The 21,193-nt window shown below is 44.9% G+C and overlaps 1 protein-coding gene and 1 pseudogene across 3 annotated transcripts; both read right to left on the reverse strand.

Moving 5' to 3' along the window:
- Positions 1-287: 287 nt before the first annotated feature.
- Positions 288-20,574, reverse strand: SH2D1B (SH2 domain containing 1B). Of its 2 annotated transcripts, XR_014777605.1 has the most exons (5): positions 20,306-20,574; positions 7,060-7,123; positions 4,669-4,831; positions 913-2,753; positions 288-489 (listed from the first exon to the last, which is right to left on the reverse strand). XR_014777605.1 is itself a non-coding variant. In XM_084774270.1 (4 exons), the coding sequence occupies exons 1-4, from the start codon at positions 20,437-20,439 to the stop codon at positions 2,716-2,718; spliced, it is 399 nt and encodes a 132-aa protein (XP_084630396.1). In that variant the 5' UTR covers positions 20,440-20,574; the 3' UTR covers positions 672-2,715. The 2 variants fall into 2 exon arrangements, 1 of the variants encoding a protein (XP_084630396.1); XM_084774270.1 differs by lacking the exon at positions 288-489 and having other exon boundaries at positions 672-2,753.
- On the reverse strand, positions 16,100-17,413 carry LOC311596743 (ferritin light chain 1-like; annotated as a pseudogene). Its single transcript has one exon. The product of its transcript is annotated as a ferritin light chain 1-like (transcript).
- Positions 20,575-21,193: the final 619 nt, after the last annotated feature.

Raw genomic sequence — 21,193 nt, forward strand, 5'->3', positions numbered from 1 at the left:
TCTAGTAACCGCCCTAGGGACCCACACCCAAGTCCCCACAAGAAGTCTCCCACTGCCAATGTCCATATGGTTTAAGCTTGATAAGGAACCCCACGTGCTTTGTGGTTTTTGCCCTTAAAAACTAGTCTGTAACAGCTACTCGGGGTCCTTCACCTCCCGAGGGCTGAGGGACCCTGACGCATCAGCAATAACAATAAACCTTTGCTTTTGCATCAGTGTGTTGTGCCTCGAGTGGTCTCTCACGGCGACCCCCCTTCCTGAGTTGGGCGTGAGAGTCCAACACCAGCTCCACCCCCATGGCCCAATTCAGTCTACTGACTTGGTTCAGCTTGGAACCTTCCATATGATTCTGGCTGTTCTCTCCGTCATATCTACAATAAAACTTTCTCCTTAATCATTACCTTGGATCAGTCATGTCCTCATTTTCAATCACCACTGTGCAGCCTAGGCTAACCGCAAACCCTTTTTTTTTTCTTCAAGACAAGGGTTCTCTGTTGGCTCTGTTTATTAACAATTAAACTTTATTATACAACCCAACTATCATATACAAGAAGGAAAAAAGGTTAAAGGGACAGAATAGTAAACCTTTTGGAATCTGTTCCGCAGGACGGGTCCTTAGGTGTCTCTGTCCCGCGAGCTGGTCTGGTCCCTTCCTCTCTCCGTACGCCCTGCTCGCCTTCACCTGTTGTTTTTCTTTGCCCCACCTTCCCAGTCACAAGCAAAGGGCGGTCTCCTTCTCCCTTCGAGGGTCAATTAGGAAAACAATAGCCACGGTGGGGTTCCCAGGTCGGCTTCCTGAATTCCAAGCCCAGGAAGGCTCCAAACAGTCTGTCACAAGGTATTCATGGCTTGCCCCAAGGGTAAAGCCTGCTAAGACTGCTTCCACCTGTGACAAAGCTTAATCTTTCCCACAGTTCTCTGTGTAGCTTTGGCTGTCCTGGACTCACTTTGTAGACCAGGCTGGCCGTGAACTCACAGAGATCTGCCTCCTTCTGCTTCCTCAGGTGCTAACTTCAAACTCTTAATCCTTTAGAGTTTTAGATGTATACTGCTGCAGTTGGCTTCTGCCCATACCATCATTAACTCTCTTTCTTTGTTTGTTGATTTTATATATATATATGCTCATGATTGCACATGCTAAGCAAGTTCTCTACCATTGAGCTACATGTACAGCCTTCAGATTAACATTTTTAACTAGCAGAAACATTTGAGAGACTTTAAAGTCAACTCAACTAACCCTTCAGGAAAAAAATGCTTTCAGTCCATGGTTCCTGTGTTCAGGGAGTGTAAATCTCTGTCCATCATTTGTTTCCATGAGCAGGGCACAGCCATGCCCTGATGGCACCTAGATCATAGGCAGAAATAGAACCACCCACACAAAAACATCTTTCACACACTGGTACACATCTGCAATGGACTTAGGACAGTGGACTTACAGCATTCACAAACAAAAATGGACAAACATGAAGATCATTACATTAAGTGGGATTTCTCAGATTCAGAAGGACAAGCCACGATTTTTCTCATATGCAAAAATCTAGATTTAAATTTGCATGTGTAAATACATACAAACATATGGAGGACTTAAGAGTTTAGGAAGCAAACTATGAGATGGAAGGAAGAGGTCTAAAGTAGAAGAAAAGGAAAGGCAATGGGATACAAGCAGAAGAGGGCCTCTTTGGGGATAGGAGGGTCCCAGCAAGGTGGGAAGGATGGGGCAGCACAAAGGAAGGTCAAGGGAGAAGAAAGTATTGGGCACATGTGGTCACTTGCACCTGTAGGAGGCTGAGGCAGGAAGATTGCCCTGTTTGAGACCAGTTTGAGCTAGATTGAGATTCTGTCTCAAAAAACTAAAAACAACAACAAAAAAGAGCCATCATCAACAACAACAAAAAATCTATAGGTATAAAAATCTTGGAATGTAACCCATTTCTTTGTATGCTAACCAAAAATTAATAAAAATAAATATTTCAATCACATTCATTAGAAAACAAAGCTGGCAAAGTGATTGCTGCATATATCAAGTTGGGGAAAAATTGTGGCCAGAAGAATGTCTGGAAAAAGGTCAACCTTAGAAAGAAGAGAGGGGACTAGCCAAAACTGAAAGGAAAGGGAACCTGGACGGGTTACAGCTTCCATCAGGACCAAGACCTCACAGGTGGAGGACATGTCAATTCCTCAGTATCCTTAGACCCTGGTCCCACTGCTCATACTCCAACTCCACCTGAGACAATCAGGCTCAACAGGGGGTCCAGGTAGTGTGTATCAACCACTCCACCACTCATTCAATAGATGAAGGAGCTGAGAAGAGGCTGGAGTGATTTGTCCAAAGTCACAGAGCCACGGGACACTACGGAGTACTCTCTCCTCTGTATGAAGCTGCCCTTCCCATTGTCCTGTTGGATGGTGTCAACCATGATGCAAGGGTGGAGCCTCTAACCAGTCTGGAGCCTGGGTTCTGGCTGCTTAATTCCAAGATAGAGGAATGAGAGGTAAGTAGCGGCTGTGAAGCCTTTTGTGAAGTCTGACCAACGGCAGGCATGTAGGAAATGACTCCTCTGAGGCTGCGGGACAGAAGACCTTGGTACCCAGAGCAGGAGGGTCTCAGTGGCCCACCAGAAATTGGTGTCTTAGACTGACGCTTGCAGATGTGGTGTGGCAGCTGAAAGCTCCCCCATCTCTCCTTCAGCTTGTTTTGTCCAAACATCCTAGTATTCAAGGCAAGACATCCACATAGTCGCTGTTGGTGTTCTCTGTGGGGGGAAAGTGAAAGACAACCGTGAGATTCTACACCCAGAAGTCCCAGCAGCCAGCTCCACTTGAGGGCAAGAAAAGCAGGGACAAATCAGTGCTGATGCCACATCTTCCAAGGCTACCGTGTCATTAGGAGCTTTCCTGGCCAGATAGGTGTTCCTTGGACAAGTGGAGCCTTAGTTTCTAGTACTCAGTGTGTGCCTTCGTCAGTGGAAATCCTGTGCCTCCCTCAGAATAGCACTGCCCAGAGCTTGTTCCAAGGAGGGAAGAGGAAGGGAAGGACATGTTCAGCCAATGGGAAGGCTCATTTTCCCTTTGGTTGCTAGGTCACTCTGCCAGGTCTGACCATGTTTGAAAAAGTGATGTGGTCAGATCCATGTCCAGTTCTTGGGGGAAGATCTCTCTAGGGATTTGGATTTGTCTTCAAGGGGGTTTGACAGCATTTTATTACAGCGTAGACAAGATTCTTGTCAGCACAACCACCCCGCAGCAACCCATCTTGATTTCCACAGGCATCTGGCTTTGACACATTTAGGTTTTCTTTCCCTCAATGCTTCTGTGTATAAGTGTGTAGGCAAGTGTGTGCAGATGTGTGTATACATGGGTGCCTGTGTGTGCGGAGGTCAGAGGTTAACTTCATATATTGTTCTTCAGGTTTCGTCTACCTTATTTCTTGAACCAGGGTCTCCCTCTGCCCTGCAGCTCACCTGATATTGCAGGCAGGGAGCTGCAGGGTTCTACCTGCCTCTGCCTCAACATTGGTATTATAAGCATGTGCCACCATGTTCAGATTTTTCAAAACCATCATTTCTAAGGGTCAAATTCAGGTCTTTACACTTGCAAGACAAACACTTTACCAATTGGGCTATTTCTCAAACTTTTTATAAATACTTCCTACTTTTGTAAATTTTGTTGGAAAAAGGGTGGTGGGGCCATATCTGTGGTTGGACGTACAGAAAAATCATCAGATTGTAAAGGCCACACAGTCCCCTGAATGGTGGTGAATGGGCATAGACACAGTAAATAGGGCCCAGGTCTTATCTTAATCTTTAAAATTCCATGCTTAATCTTTTTAGGGAAATGAAAAGCTTACCATGGCAGCCTAAAGAGCAACTTTCCTTAGACAGAATAGCACAGACATGGATGCTTGCAGGTTCCCTGAGAACTCATGCCCTCTCATCTTTCTCCCTAGTTAGCAGATCTACTGACATCACTGTGGCTGCCTACAGCCAACTGAAATCCCCTCTCGTGAAGAGTGAAACCATACATTTCATCATGAGAAACTGGATGGGACCAGAAGTGTCTCTGGGTGCCTGTGTTTAATTCAAAATTCACGGCAATGGCTAGATGATGCCCTGCAATGGCTAGATGATGCCCTGCAATGGCTAGATGATGCCCTGCAATGGGTAGCCGACAATGGTACACGTAAGCTCCTACTATGGTCTGAGAGTTCTGTGAATGGACTTGCTTCACGTGTACTGGCCATCCCTCATCCTTCTCGATGACTTCAGAGCTTTAGGGCTATATTTGTCCCTGATCATTTTATAAATGAATGCGTAGCAAAAACGGAGCAACATGTAACAGAACAAACTTTGGTAGGTGGTTTGACATGAGTTTCTCGGTGACAACCTTTCCACGTGTGCATTTATTCCCAAACTTGGTGACAGAATGAATGCACAGTCAGCTTTTTGCCTGGCACCTTCCCCTTCTCATTCCTGACTGTCTTAGGACAAACAGTTTTGTCCTGGCCTGTGGCTGGGCTAGAAGATGCTAGTTCTCAGCACAGTAGGGATTACAGCTTAGTGGGATGCAGCTCTTTAGAGAACAAATCATCAATTTCCATTGACTCGGCAGGGTAGGCCACAGGGACACGGGGTTAGCGAGTCCCTTCTGACCCCATGTCAGGGCTCTTACCATAAACATTTGGCTGTAACGTTGGTCTTTGCCTTCTTGGGCAGAAGTTCTTTCTCATTATGGGGTTTGAAAGGTGGACTATGATTCCTTGACCTGGTTTTTCATATCTGGAGATTAATTCCTCTAGGTTTGGAAAGATCTGTGTTGGAATACCATCTTCGGTCTGCAAAGACAAAAGAGTGGTTGCTCTCGGTTGTGCAACTGTGGGTAGAATGCAAGCCTTCTTGCAACAGTGGTTTTTAGGGTGCGTCTAAAAGTAGACAAGTGGAAAGAAAGTGGCCAGCATCTCAGGCTGAGTGCTCTCACAGAGGTTCCTCATTTTGAAGAGGAAAGTTACTCTGTATAAAGGGGGCATCTATTTAAAAAATCCTCAATTCACTCACTCACTGTATTAAGTGAGCCCCATCCTTGGCAATTTCTCTGCGGTGCTTACTATTGTAGATCAACTGCTAACAGCCCCCAATACTTACATCAGACTCTGCTACGCTGCTGGCCTTTGCTGAGTTATGGGACTCCTGATAGAAAATGCACGCTATGTAATTGACGTAGAAGATGCATGCGGCCTCTCCATGGGGTGCAGATAGAAGACCAAGTTCCAGTTTATTCTGAGAGTTGGCTGTCAGCTGCAACTGAGTTAAAACCACAGGCCTGTCTACAGAGCAAGTTCCAGGACAGCCAAAGCTACACAAACCAACTCTGTCTCAAGAGCAAAACAAAACAAAAAAGAAGTGCATCTTCCCACTTCAAAGAAGCAAAAGAGGCCATGAATTGAAAGAGAGCAAAAAGAGAAGTATATGTGGGGGTCTGAGCGGGGCATGCCTGTAATCCCAGCACTTAGGAGGCAAAGGCAGGTAGATCTCTGTGAGTTCAAGGCCAGCCTGGTCTACAAAGGGAGTCTAGGACAACCAGAGCTACACAGAGAAATCCTGTCTCAAAAAAAGGGGGTGGGGTCTGGAGGGAGGCAAGGCCAAGGCAATAAAGCAACCTCATTATATTGTATAAGATGTAACTATATACTATAACCCCCCCCCCAAATACTCAAAAACATTGGGGAGTTAAGTTGAAGGCCTGATATTTCTTTCATTAATTCTAAGTACTTCAGTAGTCCAAAAGGCAAAGATGCTGCACCAAAATATTATAATGATTCAAATGAGAAAAACCAACTTTTGTGAGGTAGCAGTTACTAATCTTGCTTGAAGTTTGAAATGAATCCAAGTTTTACTAATTGCCTCAAGGATGTCCTCTGCAGTGGAAGAAAAAAAAATAGATGCTGTTTTGTTTGTTTGTTTGCTGGGATTTTTTGTTTTCGTTTTGTTTTGTTTTGTTTTGTTTTGTTTTGTTGTTGTTTTTGAGACAGTGACCTCAAATTCAGAGAATTGACTGCCTCAGATTAAAGGCATGTACCACGTTTCTCGGTACATTAAAAAAAAATTGTTCTAGATTTTTATTCTATCAAACTTGAAGTACGATTTTTTTCCCCCACTTGAATCTTTCATTTACTTTTCAGCCATCTAGATTGCCAGCCAGTTAGATTGCTATTTTATCTTTGTCTTCTTTTTTAAATTTTTTATTTATTTAATCACTTTACAGCCTAATCTCAGCTCCCTCCCTCCTCCCCTCCCAGTCCTGCCCTCACACCCCTTTCCCCACTACTCCCCCTCTCAGAAAAGGGAACACTCCCCTAAGGGGTACCTCAAGTCACAGCAAGACTAAGGGTAGCTTCTCCTACGGAGGCTAGACAAGGCAGCCCAGCTATGGGAAAGGAATCCAAAGGCAGGCAACAGAGTCGGAGACAGCCCCATTGCTGGTTGAAGTGCAAACTTGTACAACCACTTTGGAAATCAACCTGATGGTTTCTCAGAAAATTGGGAATAGTTCTACCTCAAGACCCAGCTATACCACTTCTGGGCATACAGCCAAAAGATGCTCCATCCTACCATGAGAACACTTGCTCAACTATGTTCATAGCAGCGTTAGTCCTAACAGCCAGACTCTGGAAACCATCCAGATGTCCCTCAACTAAAGAATAGGTAGAGAAACTATGGTACATTTATACAGTGGAATACTACTGAGCTATTAAAAACAAAGACACCACGCAGTTTACAAGCAAGTGGATATACAACAGTTTTAAATGGAGTTCAGGTCCACATGTTTCGCCTTTACAGGAAATGAGACTGGCTGCCTCTACGGTCTGGAGGAACTGCCAGGATTATTAAAATATGAACACAACTCGATCACTGGCCTGTTGCTCTGAGAGGCAGAAAAATCTCACTGCTTATCTAACTTGGTGGCAGCACCCCTGTTTTTGCAAGCCTCCACGTGGTCAAGAGGTCACCCCAGGCTTTCCCTAATTCCCACACTGTTGCTGTGGCAGTCCCTGTGTACGCTTACCTGTATCTTGTAATAGCCATGTGTCTCTCTGAAAATTCGGTAGGTGTAGACATACTTTTTAAACCTGTGGGGGAAAAAATGGCTCTGTGAATCATAATGTTCTTATATATCCAAATCTCTGTGATGGCTGTCGCTATATTTTAGACACAATGTGAGTTTCAGTCTTAAATCCCAAGAAGAAACTGCCCATTCCCACATCCTCTCCTCTGAATTTGAAAGAAAGAAAGATTTTTGAAATGCGGGGTCTCTTAGAGATGGTGGGGGTGTGAAGTCTAGGAAAGCGAATGGGGGGAAGGAATTAAGGTCCTTGCTTACAACTTGGCCTTTGTCAGGAAATACGATTATTTTGCAATCAGAACCCCACACAACCCACATGACTCTTCTATCGTTCCTCTTCTCTTCCTCTGCCTAGCTGGTTTCACTAGGCTTTGACCCATGAACTTTCCAGTCCATCAGGCCCCACCCCCTTCACTGTTTTCACCTACATGCCTTCAAATCCTTCACTGGTTGTTCTGGTTATTTTCTGTCAGCTCGACAGAAACTAGGGTCATCTGGAAAGAGGGGTCCTCAACTGAGAAAATGCTTTTTATCACAGTGCTCTGTAGCAAAGTCTGTGTGGCCTTTTCTTGATAAATGATTGATGTGGGAAGGCATAATATACTATGAGCTGCGTCATCCCTGGGCAGGTGGGCCTATTAAATATAAAAAAGGTAGCAAAAGTTGGCTTAAGAACACAAAGGAGAAATACCATTATTCCTTTTGTGATAATAAAAGAAACTCCATTTATGATTGGCATCCATCCTGGCAGTGACTAGCCTTCTGTCTCTCTCTCATGCCAGACCTTGGAAGATACCCAGTGCCCGCCCCCCTCCCAAAAATGTGCAGCCATGACTATCTACCTGTTGTGATATGACTAACTGCTTTTTTGGCTTTTGCAAGCTGACTACGCAGATACTCATGATCTTCTTGTGGTTTCCCCTTTAAGAATCGTTCCCTCACCTCTTCTCATGGCACTCTCAAGTTTTGCTCAGAGGTTGTTGTCGTGCTAACAGTTTTCATGAATTTAACTAATTATAATCCGGATTGCATCTGTGGTCTTTTCCCAGGAGTTTCAGACTCTATAGCACTTCTCTGGCTTGTGCTAATATACATACGTACGTACATACATACATATATATATATGCATACAGAATTTTTTATATTTTGTATTTCCTTTAAAATTCCAAGGGCATATTCTTTTATTACAACAGAAATGGTTTTGTCTCGGTGCTTAAAATAGCATTACCAAATAACTTCTTTTTTAGTGTTTACCACGGTAGGAGAAGATCATTTCATTGTGATTCCCTAGGGGGAAGAGGTGGGGTATTTAAAAGTCATGCATGCATCATTATCAAGACGGCATGAAATACTCTGAATCTTGATAGTCAGAAGCAGATTTCTCCTAGTCACAAATTGCCTTTGCCTGCTCATTTCTAATAATGACCATTGTGTTTCTACATCCCACGTGAATGCATTGTTTTACATATATGTGTATAATAAATACACCAGATATGATGGCTGAAAAGGGGACCAGGGGTGTGTGTGTAGCTGAACATGAGCCTAACAAGCAAGTCAGTAAGCAGCTTCCTTCATGGTTCCTGCTTGGCCTCCTGCCCTAATTTTACTCTATGATGGACCGAGATCTGGACACGTAAACCAAATAAACTACTCTCTCCTGAACTTGCTTGTGGTTGTTACTATAAACCCGGCATCCTCCCTGCCTGCCATCAGTGGCTCAGCACCAGCATTTTACATCTTCATCTGCCGCTGCCAAGTTCAGCGCATTTCCGCTGTGGGTACCAGTCGTATATTTTCCCATGAGATGTGTGTGCGCCCTTTAAAAGGCTCCTCTCCATATCATGGCCCTCTCTCGGTCTCCCTGTCTTCTAGTCTCCATCTGTCTGCCTGTCTGTCTGTCTGCCTCTCCTTTATGTCCCCCACTCTGACACTGCCTAACCACCCCACCCCCATCTAATAAACCTCTCGCATTAAATCTGTTGTATGGTGTGATCTCTTAGTGGCACACCTTAGCCCAGACCCACCAAGGCACCTTTGCCACTTAATCCTAACAGTCAAGATGTTTATCAAAGCAGTAGGAAACAAGCTAATACATTTATCTTGCTTAGATTACTTACCCATGACCGTCAGCACTTCCTTTAATACTCAGGTGCTACATATGTATATGATTTATATAAATGTATAAGGAAGCAGTATAGCCTAATACAATGGTTTGATTTACATGCTACAACTTTATGATTTCTTTAGTTTTTGTGTATGAAAATTGACCCTTTTTTCAATAAAAATTACAATTCAGATCTTGAACTTTTAATCAATATATTATATCCATTCCACATGGTACTGAGCCACAGTGACCCATGAGCCAAAGCCAGTTTTCTGAGGTGCCCTGTGTTGTGAAGCTACGTTGTTTGGTACGTCTGGTGTATTATGTGTGATTTAGATAGTATTTTCAATTTACATGGAGTTATTGTGACAATTTTATTGTAAACCAAGGAACATCCACCCTTCGATTATTTTTTACCAGCTTCTGCTTTATTTACTCAGTCAATAAACTAGAACCTTCATTAAGCTCAGCTGCCTACATCTGTGTACAGCTGGGAGGAAAACACAGTCCTGTAGATTGGTTTTGTTTTAAGGTAAGACTGTCTCCCTTTGTTCTCAATCTCCCTCTTGCTTCCCCACCCCTCAAGACAGGGTCTCAGTGTGTAATCCCATTAACTTGGAACTCATGGTATAGAGCAGGCTGGCCTTCTGAGGTTAAAGACCTATGCTACTATGATCAGAGCGCTGGCTGTCCTGGAACTGAATCTGTAGACCAGGCTCGGCTTGAACTCAGAGATCTGCCTGCCTCTGCCTCCTAAATGCTGGGATTAAAGGCAAATGCCACTACCACCTGGTGTTAGTATACAGGTGGTCCCACTAGCCTGCCTTTCAAGGGACCTATCAACCACTGATGTCATCACGTGCTGCTGCTGCTGCTGCCAGGTGCACACTAGGTGTGTGGAATAAAAAGGACAGCTCCCCTCACCCTCCCCACCCCACCCCTGCCACCCCAGCCTCTTGCACTCTCTCTCGGTTTCACTCCCTTTCTCTGCCTCTCTTCTCCTTCTCTCTCTGTCATGGGTGCCCTCCTCTCTCTCCTCCCCATCCCCTTTCCACAGTAAACCTCCTTTATCCTAAATCTGTTGCGTGGCATATCAATCATTATTATAACGTCTAGTATCACTCAAACTCTTAATAGCTCCAGGGAATCAATTATTTTCCTGTGCTCCTCTGATTTTCTACCTTGTCTTTTCTCCTTAAATCCGTTATTTGCTTTTTTATTTTTTAAATGTGTATGGGAGTTTGCAAGTATGTTTGTGCACCACATAACTGTCAGGTACTTAAGTTGGCCAGTGCTATTAATTGTTTAGGGGAAAGAGGGAAGGAGGGAGGGAGGGAGGGAGGGAGGGAGAGAGAGAAAGAGAGAGAGAGAGAGAGAGAGAGAGAGAGAGAGAGAGTCTTAATCTCTCCCGATTGCTTGCATCTTCTCAGTGAAGTCATCACAAGAAATGGGGACTGAGAAGATGGAAACAATCAGACACTCCCAGCCCACATGCTCCTCAGTACTCCTTCTCAGATACACTGCCATGCCTATCGCTGCCACACCTATCGCTGCCACGCCTATCACCGCCACGCCTATCGCTTCCACACCTATCGCTGCCACGCCTATCGCTGCCACCCTTGCACCCATCAAAGCCTCCCCTCAAACACTCTGTCATTTTCCCTGTAGACAGACTCTGTGTATTGCTCTCCAAATCGTGTTCCTCTTATTTTCCCTTTTACCTATTTAAGGACACAGCTCAGGCCGTTCTTTGCTCACTCTCTCTGACATCACCATTCTCTCCTCCAGAGTCTGCATGGTCCCTTTATAAACTGTGAGTCAGATCATGTCCTTCCTCTGCACACAGAGAATCTAGGCTTAGAATAGACCGGCCAGTTTTAGAGAAGCAGAAGACTGGAGTGTTTGGGGGCGGCGTGGGGTGGGGGTGTCCTGTTTCGACAGATCATGGGGCTTCTTACAAAGCTGGTGAGGAGCTAGTTTCAACAAGAAGAGTATTAATAGCACAGACTATTAATGGGGGGGGGGAAGAGATCACATGTGGCATCATTTTCATGTAGGAACTCATAAACTTGGATCTCTCCTCTATACTCCAAAGACTCTATTATGGGGGAAAAAAAACAACAAAGCATTAAACTTTGGAGAAATAACTATAAACGAACAGCCTAAAGTCCTTGAGGTAAAGGAGCCTTTTATTTTCAACTGTAAAAGCTGCAAGCTATAAAGCAGAGCAATGTGCTTGTGTGTTTAGTTACAGTTTCTGTCTGTCAAACTGTTCTATTAATGAAATGAAAATGTCCAGAGAGTGGGAGAAGTCAATTACAGCGCTACTAAGTAATGAGAATATTAAGACAAAGGAGACATCGGTCAGTACGCCTAGGAAAGATGCTTCATTGCACTACCGACCAGAGGAATGCACATTAAGCAACCCCAAATTCTCATCTCACACTAGTCTGGCAGAGCTGGAAGAATTTACCAATGCAAAATATTTGTTGTGATGAAGCCCTAGAGAAAGTTTAATACACCATGGGGTGTAATGTCTTTGAGAGCAATTTGATAACGTTTAGTAAAATTAGAAAATGTGTATCTTGTGGGATAGCAATAGTGAAACAAAGTGGATAATGCCAACATTTTATCACTTATTAAAAAGTAAAGGTTGGTGAGCCCGAACATTTAATTCATTTTAAATATTTAAGAGGGGGCTGGAGAGATGGCTCAACAGTTGAGAACAGTTGCTGCTCCTGCAGAGGACCCAGGTTCAGTTCAGCACCCGCATGGCTCACAACCATCTGTCCTCAGGTTCAGGGGATTTCATCCTCTCTTCTGTTCTCTGTGGGTACCAGGCACCCTCGAGGTACACATATACACATACAGACAAAAACTCGAACACTAAAATAAATACATCTTCAAGATAAAATAAAATATTAAAAATTCATAAGTATAAAACCCAAGCAAAAGCATAAAGTAATAAAATACCTAATTATTTCTAATAGGAATAAATTGAGCTGTTAAAATAGCCACAAGATCGGGGCTAGGAAGATGGCTCAGTGGTTGAAGCACGTGCAATGCCAAGTACAAGGACTGGAGTTTGGATTCCCCAGAAATCCATGAAATTCCCAGTGGGTGTGGCTGACTTCTGGTAACTCCATCCTCAGAAGACATAGGTGGAAAAGGGGAACCTCAGAACAAGCTGGCTGGCAACTGAAGGTCTCTAAGAAAACCAAGAATGGTACTGGCAGGCTGCCCTTCCCCTCCTCTTCCTAGTGCTAAGCCACTAGACTACCTTACTTGGCACTTCCTCGTCCCTGAGGATGACTACCAAGGCCCAGTTTATCAACATTCCTTATTTGGCCACACTGACCAACAATCAGGACTTAGCAATTTACCCTAGCATGGACTTCCCGATCTTCTCCTTAAAAACCATTCCTGCAGAGACACTTGCTGCTGTTTTGGCCCATTCAGATTCTGCTCTCCCCGCTCTCTCTTAAAATCTTTGTGTTGGAAATCGGTGTCTGAGTGTGGTCTCTGCCTAATCCTGGGTCCCAAGGGGCCATTCAGTAAGACTAGCTTTATCCATCAGCTCAAGGTCTGAGTCTGCCTCAGTGAATAAAGTGAAAGAAGAGCAACTCATGATTTCCTACCTTAACCACAGGCCTCCACATGCGCGCCTATACCCCCTCCCTCCCACACAAATAGAAACATATCCTCTAAAACATGTCAAACTCCATAAACCTAACATCCTCCTATTAATCATGGGGGAAAATGACTTTATTCAAATGCGAAGTTTAAGACAAACACTATGGAAGGATGGAAGAAGGGATGGAGGAAGGGAAAGTCAAGAAAGGAAGGGAGTGCGGGCCGGGAGGAAGAGGCACATCAGTGGCTTCAATGTGCACTGAGGACTTGCCTTTGTGTCCATTTTTAGCTACTGCGTAGACTGCCAGCTGTTGAGAAGCTTTACATACCTGTGTGTGGAGTGGTAATACAGGGGAAAGGAGAAAGGGTTTATTTTTAGCTCACAGTTCCAGCTGGTAGTCCATCATTATGGGAAATGGGCATCAGACAGTTGGTACTGCATCCGTAGTCAAGAGGGAAGGAGTGAAAACTTAGCGCACACATGCTTATAACTTACTTTAGTATCTTCCTCTTCTTAAATAGCTCAAGACTATGTGTGGGGAATGGTGCCGCCCACAGTGGGTGAGCCTTCCCACTCCAGTGAACAGAATCAAGATAATTTCCCACAGAAAACCACAGAGATCAACTTGACCTAGAGACTGCTTCCCTAAGGCTTTCTTCCGACGTGATTCTACGTTGTGCATGTTGACAATTAAAGCAACCGTCACGGTTCAAGAATATTCACGGGAACACTAAAAACTTGACACCCGGAAAGGTAAAATTCACTATGTTTAACGCCTAGTCAAAATTTGGCAGGCACAAGTAAAGACAAAATAAAAATCAATGAGAAAGGGTAAACCAATAATGAAAAGCTAATCAATAGAAATAGACCTGGGAATGGAACAGATAATAGAGGCAGCAGACAAGGATGATAACACAATTGGTTTTGCAGTTGATTAAGAATCTGGAGAAAATATGAAAATTTAAAGTGTGGCTGACGGTGATACAAAAAGGAGTGAGATGAAGCTTAAGTGAACGGCTGCTGAGTCTGAAAAGAATATACTAGAATGGGCTTAGCAGCACAATAAACATCACGGAGGAAAGAAACTTTAGTACAAAGAATTAATCAAAGATTAAAAAAAAAAAAACACTGAAAAGGTTAAACCCTCTTAGCTTCACTTAATTTGAACTGCATCATGAGCTAGCCTTGGGAATGGTCATTTGGTGCTCAAGCATGGAGCGCTGTACGTAGATCTCAGTTGATTCAGGAACAGTTCCTTCATGAATATTGTGTCCCAAGCCATGGCCAGCATTATGGAAAATCGTGTTTGTATTACGTGTTTTTAGTTTTATTTTAACCAAACTTTGAAACATCAGTGGAAGGAAATGGAACCTATTGGACCCCAGGGTGTCAAGCAATTGTGAACTACATTTTTTTCCCATGACGTGCCTGGAAACCCTGGAGGATCCAAGGTAATAAGCAATGCTTTGAGTCTGTTGACATCCCATCTTTTTCCTGATCTTCCTTAGAGGCATGTCAGTGAGAGCTGGTGTTGTGTTAACTTGTCAATGTGCATGACAAAATTCAAATATCTAGATTTTTAAGAGAAGCAAGTTTTAAAAGATGTAGGTACAAAATTGATCCAAACTATGTGTGAACCATCAAATAAAATGCAAAATAAAATGAAAACAAAGGGTGTTTGACTATATATAAATTATAATAATTACAATCAGCCATATGCTACTCAGTCATGAAGGAACGATAGTGGCAGCTTTGTTGGGCTGGGGAGGTGGCTCTGTCAGCAAAATGCTTCTTTGAAAGCATGAAGAACTGAGTTCAAATCCCCAGCACCCATATGAAAACTGAGCATGGCATTGTGTGCCTGTATTCCTAGCATTGAGGAAGAGGGGTCAGGAAGATCATTGAGGATGGCTGGCAAGCTAGTCTGGCTAAATTAGTAAACTCTGGGATCAATGAAGGATACTTTCTCAAAATATAAGGTTGAAAGCAATTTAGGAAGATGTCTGACATTGACTTCTGGCCTTCATACATACATATGCATGTGTATGTGCGTACGCACCATTCTGTAGTAAGAAGTTTGTAATTTGGTTTCTTTAAAAATGAGAAATGTTATAGGAATACAGTTTCGCTATAATCCCAGGTGTAGGGATATGGGACTACTTTGACGTAGCTGACTATTATTTGCCTGATGCCCTGGCAGGGAGGTGGTTTTGCCAGCTGCAGATAGTTTCAGAGGATATATAAAAATGCCTCAGCCCTGATAGGCGGGTGGCTGATTGGTGGCTGAGTGCTGTTGGTTGTGATTTGTCAAGTTGTGGTGTGCAAAGTAATGAGAAGAAGAAATTTGATATCCTGATGGTGAAGAGCACACTTGCCCCTTATCAACAGGAGCAGTCTATCGATAACCACGCCCCCTTTCCCCTCTATCCTTTTTTTTTTTCTTTTATCTAGTGTTAGGGGGCTGAAAGGGAAGAAGTAAGGGGGTGGAGAAGGGTGGAAGAGAGAAGGGAACTCACAAAGTAGCAAGTTCCAGCTACATAACCAACGTACTACCATACACACACACACACACACACACACACACACACACCATATACATTGAAAAACAGGTTAAAACTATCATGTGTAGAGAGCCATTCATTATATATGCAATTGCAAGATGTGCACTGCAAAAGGTCTGCTGATGTGTGTATTAAAATATGAATGACTTTCTGAGGCAGAGGGAAATAATTTACACTTTTGTTTTCATGTATCTTTGATGATTATTTTTCTTCTTTCTACCCTCTTCCCCCCCGCCCCCCCCCCCCACTACTGCATGCACGTGCCCTATGGCCGCATCTTCCAGGCTGATCTGAAACTTACTCTGTAGCCCAGGCTGGCCTCAAACTCATGACAATCCTCCTACCCCAGCTGCCTTCATACAAAGAACACAGGCAAAAATCACCATGCCCAGCCTTAAATTTTATTTTGAGAATGATATTAGTATTAGTAATTGTAATTTTGGTGCTGTGGTTGACCTCAGAACCTTGTGCATGCTAGACAAAACAAGCTCTTTACCACTGAACTACGCCCAGCATTTTGTTTTTTCTAAAAGGAGTTTGCATATGTCTTATGCACAGTATACATTGTTTGAGTTATTGCTTTTCTTTCTGGACTTAACTCTTTCTTGGAATTTGGGAGTTGCAAATGACTCTGGGGACAGAAAGGCATTGCTCCAATCCGCTCATTGCCCATAGCACCTGCAGCTTCCCCGTGGCTACAGAAAGTCTACCCTTCCCTTGATGGATTCTCTCCACAGATGAATCTGTTTGGTCTCCTAATATCTATCCTATCTGGATGTTACAGGTTGCAAAGACAGACCCAGTTTCAATTTCCTCACTTTCACAAAGTCACACTACACAGACATTTCACATGTTGAGGTTTTCTAGCTTGTATGTGTTGAGACACCAGGGTGCCGCTTCCTGTCCCAGTGTACAGGAGTTTTCTGGTCAAGCTGCTAGGTGGACGACGGTCCCTGAGGCTTTTTCTCTCCCTTTTCATTAGATCCTCTTCCTGTCCTCCTCATCTTCTCCCTCCATTTGTTTGTTTGTTTTTGTTTGTTTGTTTGTTTGTTTGTTTAAACAGGATGTTATATAGCTCCGGTTAACTTCAGACTTACTACATAGCCTTGAACTTCTGGTTTTGTTTTGTGTTTGTTTGGTTTTTTTTTTTTTCTTTTTCAAAAGGCTTTATTTTTACTTGGTCCAAGACTTGGGAGGGGCTCCAGGGCGGATACAAAGCTGCCTAGTGGCTTGAGAGGTTCATTCAGGTGGAGGTCCTAAGGCTGGCTGGTGCAGAGCTGAGGAGGCGGAGCCCTTGGAAGGCGGGAGGCCTCCTAGTCGCGCTTGAGAATGAGCGGTTCAAAGAGATGCTCGCCCAGTCTGTGCTGGCTGCGGCCCAGTCACCCCACGGATGTTGGTCAGGTGGTTGCCCATCTCCTTGATGAGCTTCACCTCCTCATTCAGGAAATGGTTCTCCAGGAAATCGCAGAGGTGAGGGTCTGCGTGAGCGGAACCCGGGGAATGGAGATCCAAGAGGGCCTGGTTCAGGTTCTTCTCCAGAGCCAAGGCAGCGTCCATGGCCTCCTGGGTTTTACCCCACTCATCTTGAGACCGCTTATGCACATCCTGGAAGAGAGTGCGCCCCCTTCCCCCCCTCCCCGCCCCCACGGTTGGTCGGCCAATTCACGGAAAAAGTGGCCTACACTCTCCAGAGCCACGTCATGGCATTCCGATCAAAATAGCCCAGAGAAAGGCAGGTGTAGGAAGCCCGCAGGTGCAAGTTGACCAGGCGGTTCACGCAGCTTCCACTTCGGTGGAGTAATTCTGACGAACCCGGGAGGTCAGGCTGATATGCAATCTGGAGCTAACCGCAGAGATGGTGCTGGTTGGTCCTAGGAGCCGAGGGAGGGCGGCGGCTGGAGAGACCCTAAGGCCGCTGGAGGCCAACAAAGGGGGAGTCCTCGGGTCTGTTCCGTCCAAACACTGTTGAAGCAAGACACAGATCCACCGGACCTCCATGGCGCTGCTCTGAACTTCCGGTCTTCTTGCCTCTACCTCTCAAGGGCTGAAGCTGATGACATTACCATGCCTGGCTAAATGGTCCTTCCTTCCTTCCTTCCTTCTTTCCTTCCTTCCTTCCTTCCTTCCTTCCTTCCTTCTTTCCTTTTCTTCCACTTTTTGGAGTTTTGAGACAGGGCTTCACTCTGTAGCCCAAGTTAGCAATACAAATTGTTAGGTTCACAAGCATGAGCCACCACTGTTTTATCTCCAACTTTTCATCCTTTCCTCATTTGGCTCTGCGACAGCCCAGAAGTCCATCTAGTGCAGTAAAGAGGGGGCTTGTCTCCGGTAAGCAGGATGGCGAGATTCTGGATATGAGGGCTGAGCCAAGGCTCCCTGCTTGGGCACTTTATAACATGGTTCTGATGTGACTACCCTGAACATATTTCAGTCGCCCTGGGGATGTTAGTAAAGTCAAAGCATTGTGGGAATATGGACACAGTCTGGTCTTCGAATAAGCCATTGGATCAACTTGACACACACTTGTAATCACAACATTTGGGAGGTCAGACAGAGGATTTTGTGATTTTGAGGCCAGTCTGAGTCACATAATGAATACAAGGCCAACTTGGACTTTGTGAGACCCTGTCTCAAAAACCATAAATAACAGAAAAGAGCAGTTGTCTCCCCCCCCCCCCTAAAATAGGGGCAACACTAGTTACTACAAGGATCTCGGCAAGGGACATTTCCCCAAGTACTTGTTACCAGCTCCAATGTTAGGACCATGCCTGAACCCTAAAGAGCTTGAGGGTACACTTACTGACTGAATAAAAGAGGGTTCCATCCATCCCCCGAGACTGCACCAATGTGAGGCTTTCTCCTTTTCAATGGATCAACCATTCTTTGCTGTCAGCTCCTACAATGCCCCATGCACTGCAACAACTGCGAGCACCACAAGGTCCACTGCCGTAACTTTCCACACTATGCTCTGGCCCGTGCCCTCACTACCCTAGATCTATCAGCTAGAGATCCAGCACAGTGCTTGGCCTATGAGAGACTTTAAATAATGGTAATAACAAACTATCACCCAAGTCTGTGATGAGGTCACTGGGGTCACTTGTTCTACACCTTATGACTGAGCACACATGACATCTCATCCGCTCTTCCATGACATGGGCAGGCGGGGCCTGCGAATGTGCTCAGCAAATATTTATACCTTTCTCATTTGACTTTTTTTTTTTTTAAACACAAGTCCACGTGACCCTTGCTTTTGATGAGTATGTGTGCTGGGCTGACAGCACCTCAGGGAAGCTGTGAGTAAGTATTGAGATGAAAGAGAATCTCATTGTAGGTCATGTATGTGGGATCTTGGCCAAGATCTGTCCTGTCTCTAGGATGTCCCTTGCATTTTTTTTTCTATTGCCATGTAAGCAGCTCCCATCTGGAGCTGCACTGTGTAGGATGCTAGTCTCCCAGCTTTGATACTTCCTCCTCATCAGTGTCAAGTTCCAAACCCCAGCACTTGCCGCTCATCTGCTCAGTATGGTCCCAGTTCAGATGAGGGTCTACTTGGCGGTGTCATGCAGAGGGAGAGATCACGTAGAGGGATAGTAAACCAGAGCAGGGGCCGGGGGAAGGGCCAGTCTTATTCATGTTAGAACTGCCCTCTTAGGAAGCACTGATACAGCATCCCTTAAGATTCCCCCTGCCAGGGTAATAGTTCCAGGGACTTGTGGTTTCATCTTAGGCCCCATCTCTTAAAGATCTTACCATCTCTTCACATCACTGCATGGGGACCGTGACACTGACGCATAAACTACCAATGGATGCACACCCAAGCAAACAGCTGGGTATCACCTTTATCTTGAAAAATGACGATAGACTTAATGTTGTCTTTGTCACCAGTTTCTCTGGCACCACGTAAAGAACCAAAGATCCCCATGCAACAGTAGTGACAATCACTTTTGCCTTCGCAACTTTCTCCCAAGCTCTAAGAAGCAAAAGTCTTACAGCCTTGGTTCACCCAGACTTCAGTCAACCTCCTAGGCCCACCTATGCCTTTCCTTACACGGTTCTGCGTCATTAAAGACTCCTGCTCCGATACTATCTGGGCAGCCTTACTGTCTCATCAACGTCTACATCTGCCATCATCTTTCAGATGATATCTAATCACAGTGGCCTTTCTTCAGCTAGGGGTCAATTTACCTAGAGTTTCCCTTCTCTCTGAAGTTTCATCTTCGTACTTTTCCATGCACTGCTCCCCCCCATCCTTCTGCTTGCCATGAATTCCTATTTGTTCAAAGTGTATTCAAAGTTAAAGCCAATCTTTCTCCCCACCAGTCACTACCCCTGTCAAGAGGACCCTCAATAAAGGCTTCCTCAGTGTCCATAACAGGCACGGCAAAGGATTCAGTGTTTCTCTATTTCTTCATCTATAAAATAACAATGACTTCTGCTTGCCTCAAGAGACCCCAAAAAATATAATAAAAAGAAACAAGAAAACGCCGCTTGGTTGGTAAAGCCCGTTAACACACTGACAAAGTATGAAATACTAGCACTTTAAACATTGGAACTGAATGCAGCCAAGTAGCCTTTCAGGCTGAAAGATGATAGAGCACCCCTGGCCTTTTATCAAGTAAAGAGACATGTAGAGGAGATGGCGTTCTGACAGCTCATTCTCCTTGTTACCCTCTCGCTTTCCTTCCTCTTCTGTTGTCTCAGGGTCTGCTCCTGTGGCATCCACAGCACAGAGGGGAAAGGCGGGCAGAAGTGCTGGGTAGGCACATCCTTCCGTCCTCTCCTCGCTGTGCCTGCCTTGTTAGCATTACAAAGTAGAATGAGATAGATACAACTCCCTGGGTTATACTGGCTGCCATCTGGGTTCGACTGCACGGAGATGGGGCTACTCACGAGACACAGAGGCATAGGGCTCCCGGCACAGACTCGCTGTCTCTTATCAGAAAGTTGCCATCCACGCCTCCCTTGAGGAGCAGGGCTTCACACTCTCGCTTGGTCAGCTGGCCATGGTAGTAAGGCAGATCCATGGAGGGCTGTTAGGCTTAAGCTGCCCTGTGGACCTGAGATCCGCTTCCTGGCCAAAGGGTGCCTCTGAAGAGGGATGTGGAGAGAGCAGTGGAAGGCGAACGTCCCTTCCTTCAGTGTTGCCCAAGCAAGATGAGGCTACTCTGTGGAGTTCAGTCAGCTTTACAAGATTCAGGAAATGAGAAGGGATGGGGGTGGGGGCGGTGAAGTGACCAAGACACTTCTAGGTCTTGTGTGGTTGGTCTAGAGGTGGGCGGCTCAAATATGACTCACAGAACTGTGAGAACATCTTCCAGCTCACAGGCAGTGCTGGTTGTGGCTGCAACGGCAGCACTAATGCCAGGCTCCCTGGAGCCAGGTTATAGGATGGCCCAAACCCGTTTTCAGCCCTTTCTGGCTACTAGTGTGTTTTCTAGGGAATATACCACAGACCCTGGGGTACTGGGCACCCATTTTCTGCTTGGGCTTTCTCTGATAGTGCCCTGCATTCACCATCATCTGTTCAAGGGTAAGCTTCTTTAATGAAGGCTGAGAAATGCACTGATCTGTGGCTGCGATAATAGTAAGTCGTTTTAGGAGTTGTCTTGGTACCATGTCATTTTACAAAGCAAGAGTAAGTAGGTTCTACGCTAATTACAAGGACATCTCTAGACATGGGTATTTCTGTTTCAGGGCATCCATTAGAGAAGACTACTTACATATGGGTTTAAGACAGTAGAAATTCTTTATTAGCTGGGCAGCAACTACACCAGGTGT

The sequence above is a fragment of the Acomys minous genome (genome assembly GCF_964271855.1).
Source record: "Acomys minous genome assembly, chromosome: 1".
NCBI lineage: Eukaryota > Metazoa > Chordata > Mammalia > Rodentia > Muridae > Acomys > Acomys minous.

Coding starts and splice junctions, on each gene's coding strand:
- SH2D1B (XM_084774270.1), bottom strand. CDS start 20,439: ATGGATCTGCCTTACTACCATGGCCAGCTGACCAAGCGAGAGTGTGAA. Junction 7,124..20,305: donor GCCCTATGCCTCTGTGTCTC/GTGAGTAGCCCC, acceptor TTTCCCCCACAG/GTTTAAAAAGTATGTCTACA. Junction 4,832..7,059: donor ATGGCTATTACAAGATACAG/GTAAGCGTACAC, acceptor TTGTCTTTGCAG/ACCGAAGATGGTATTCCAAC.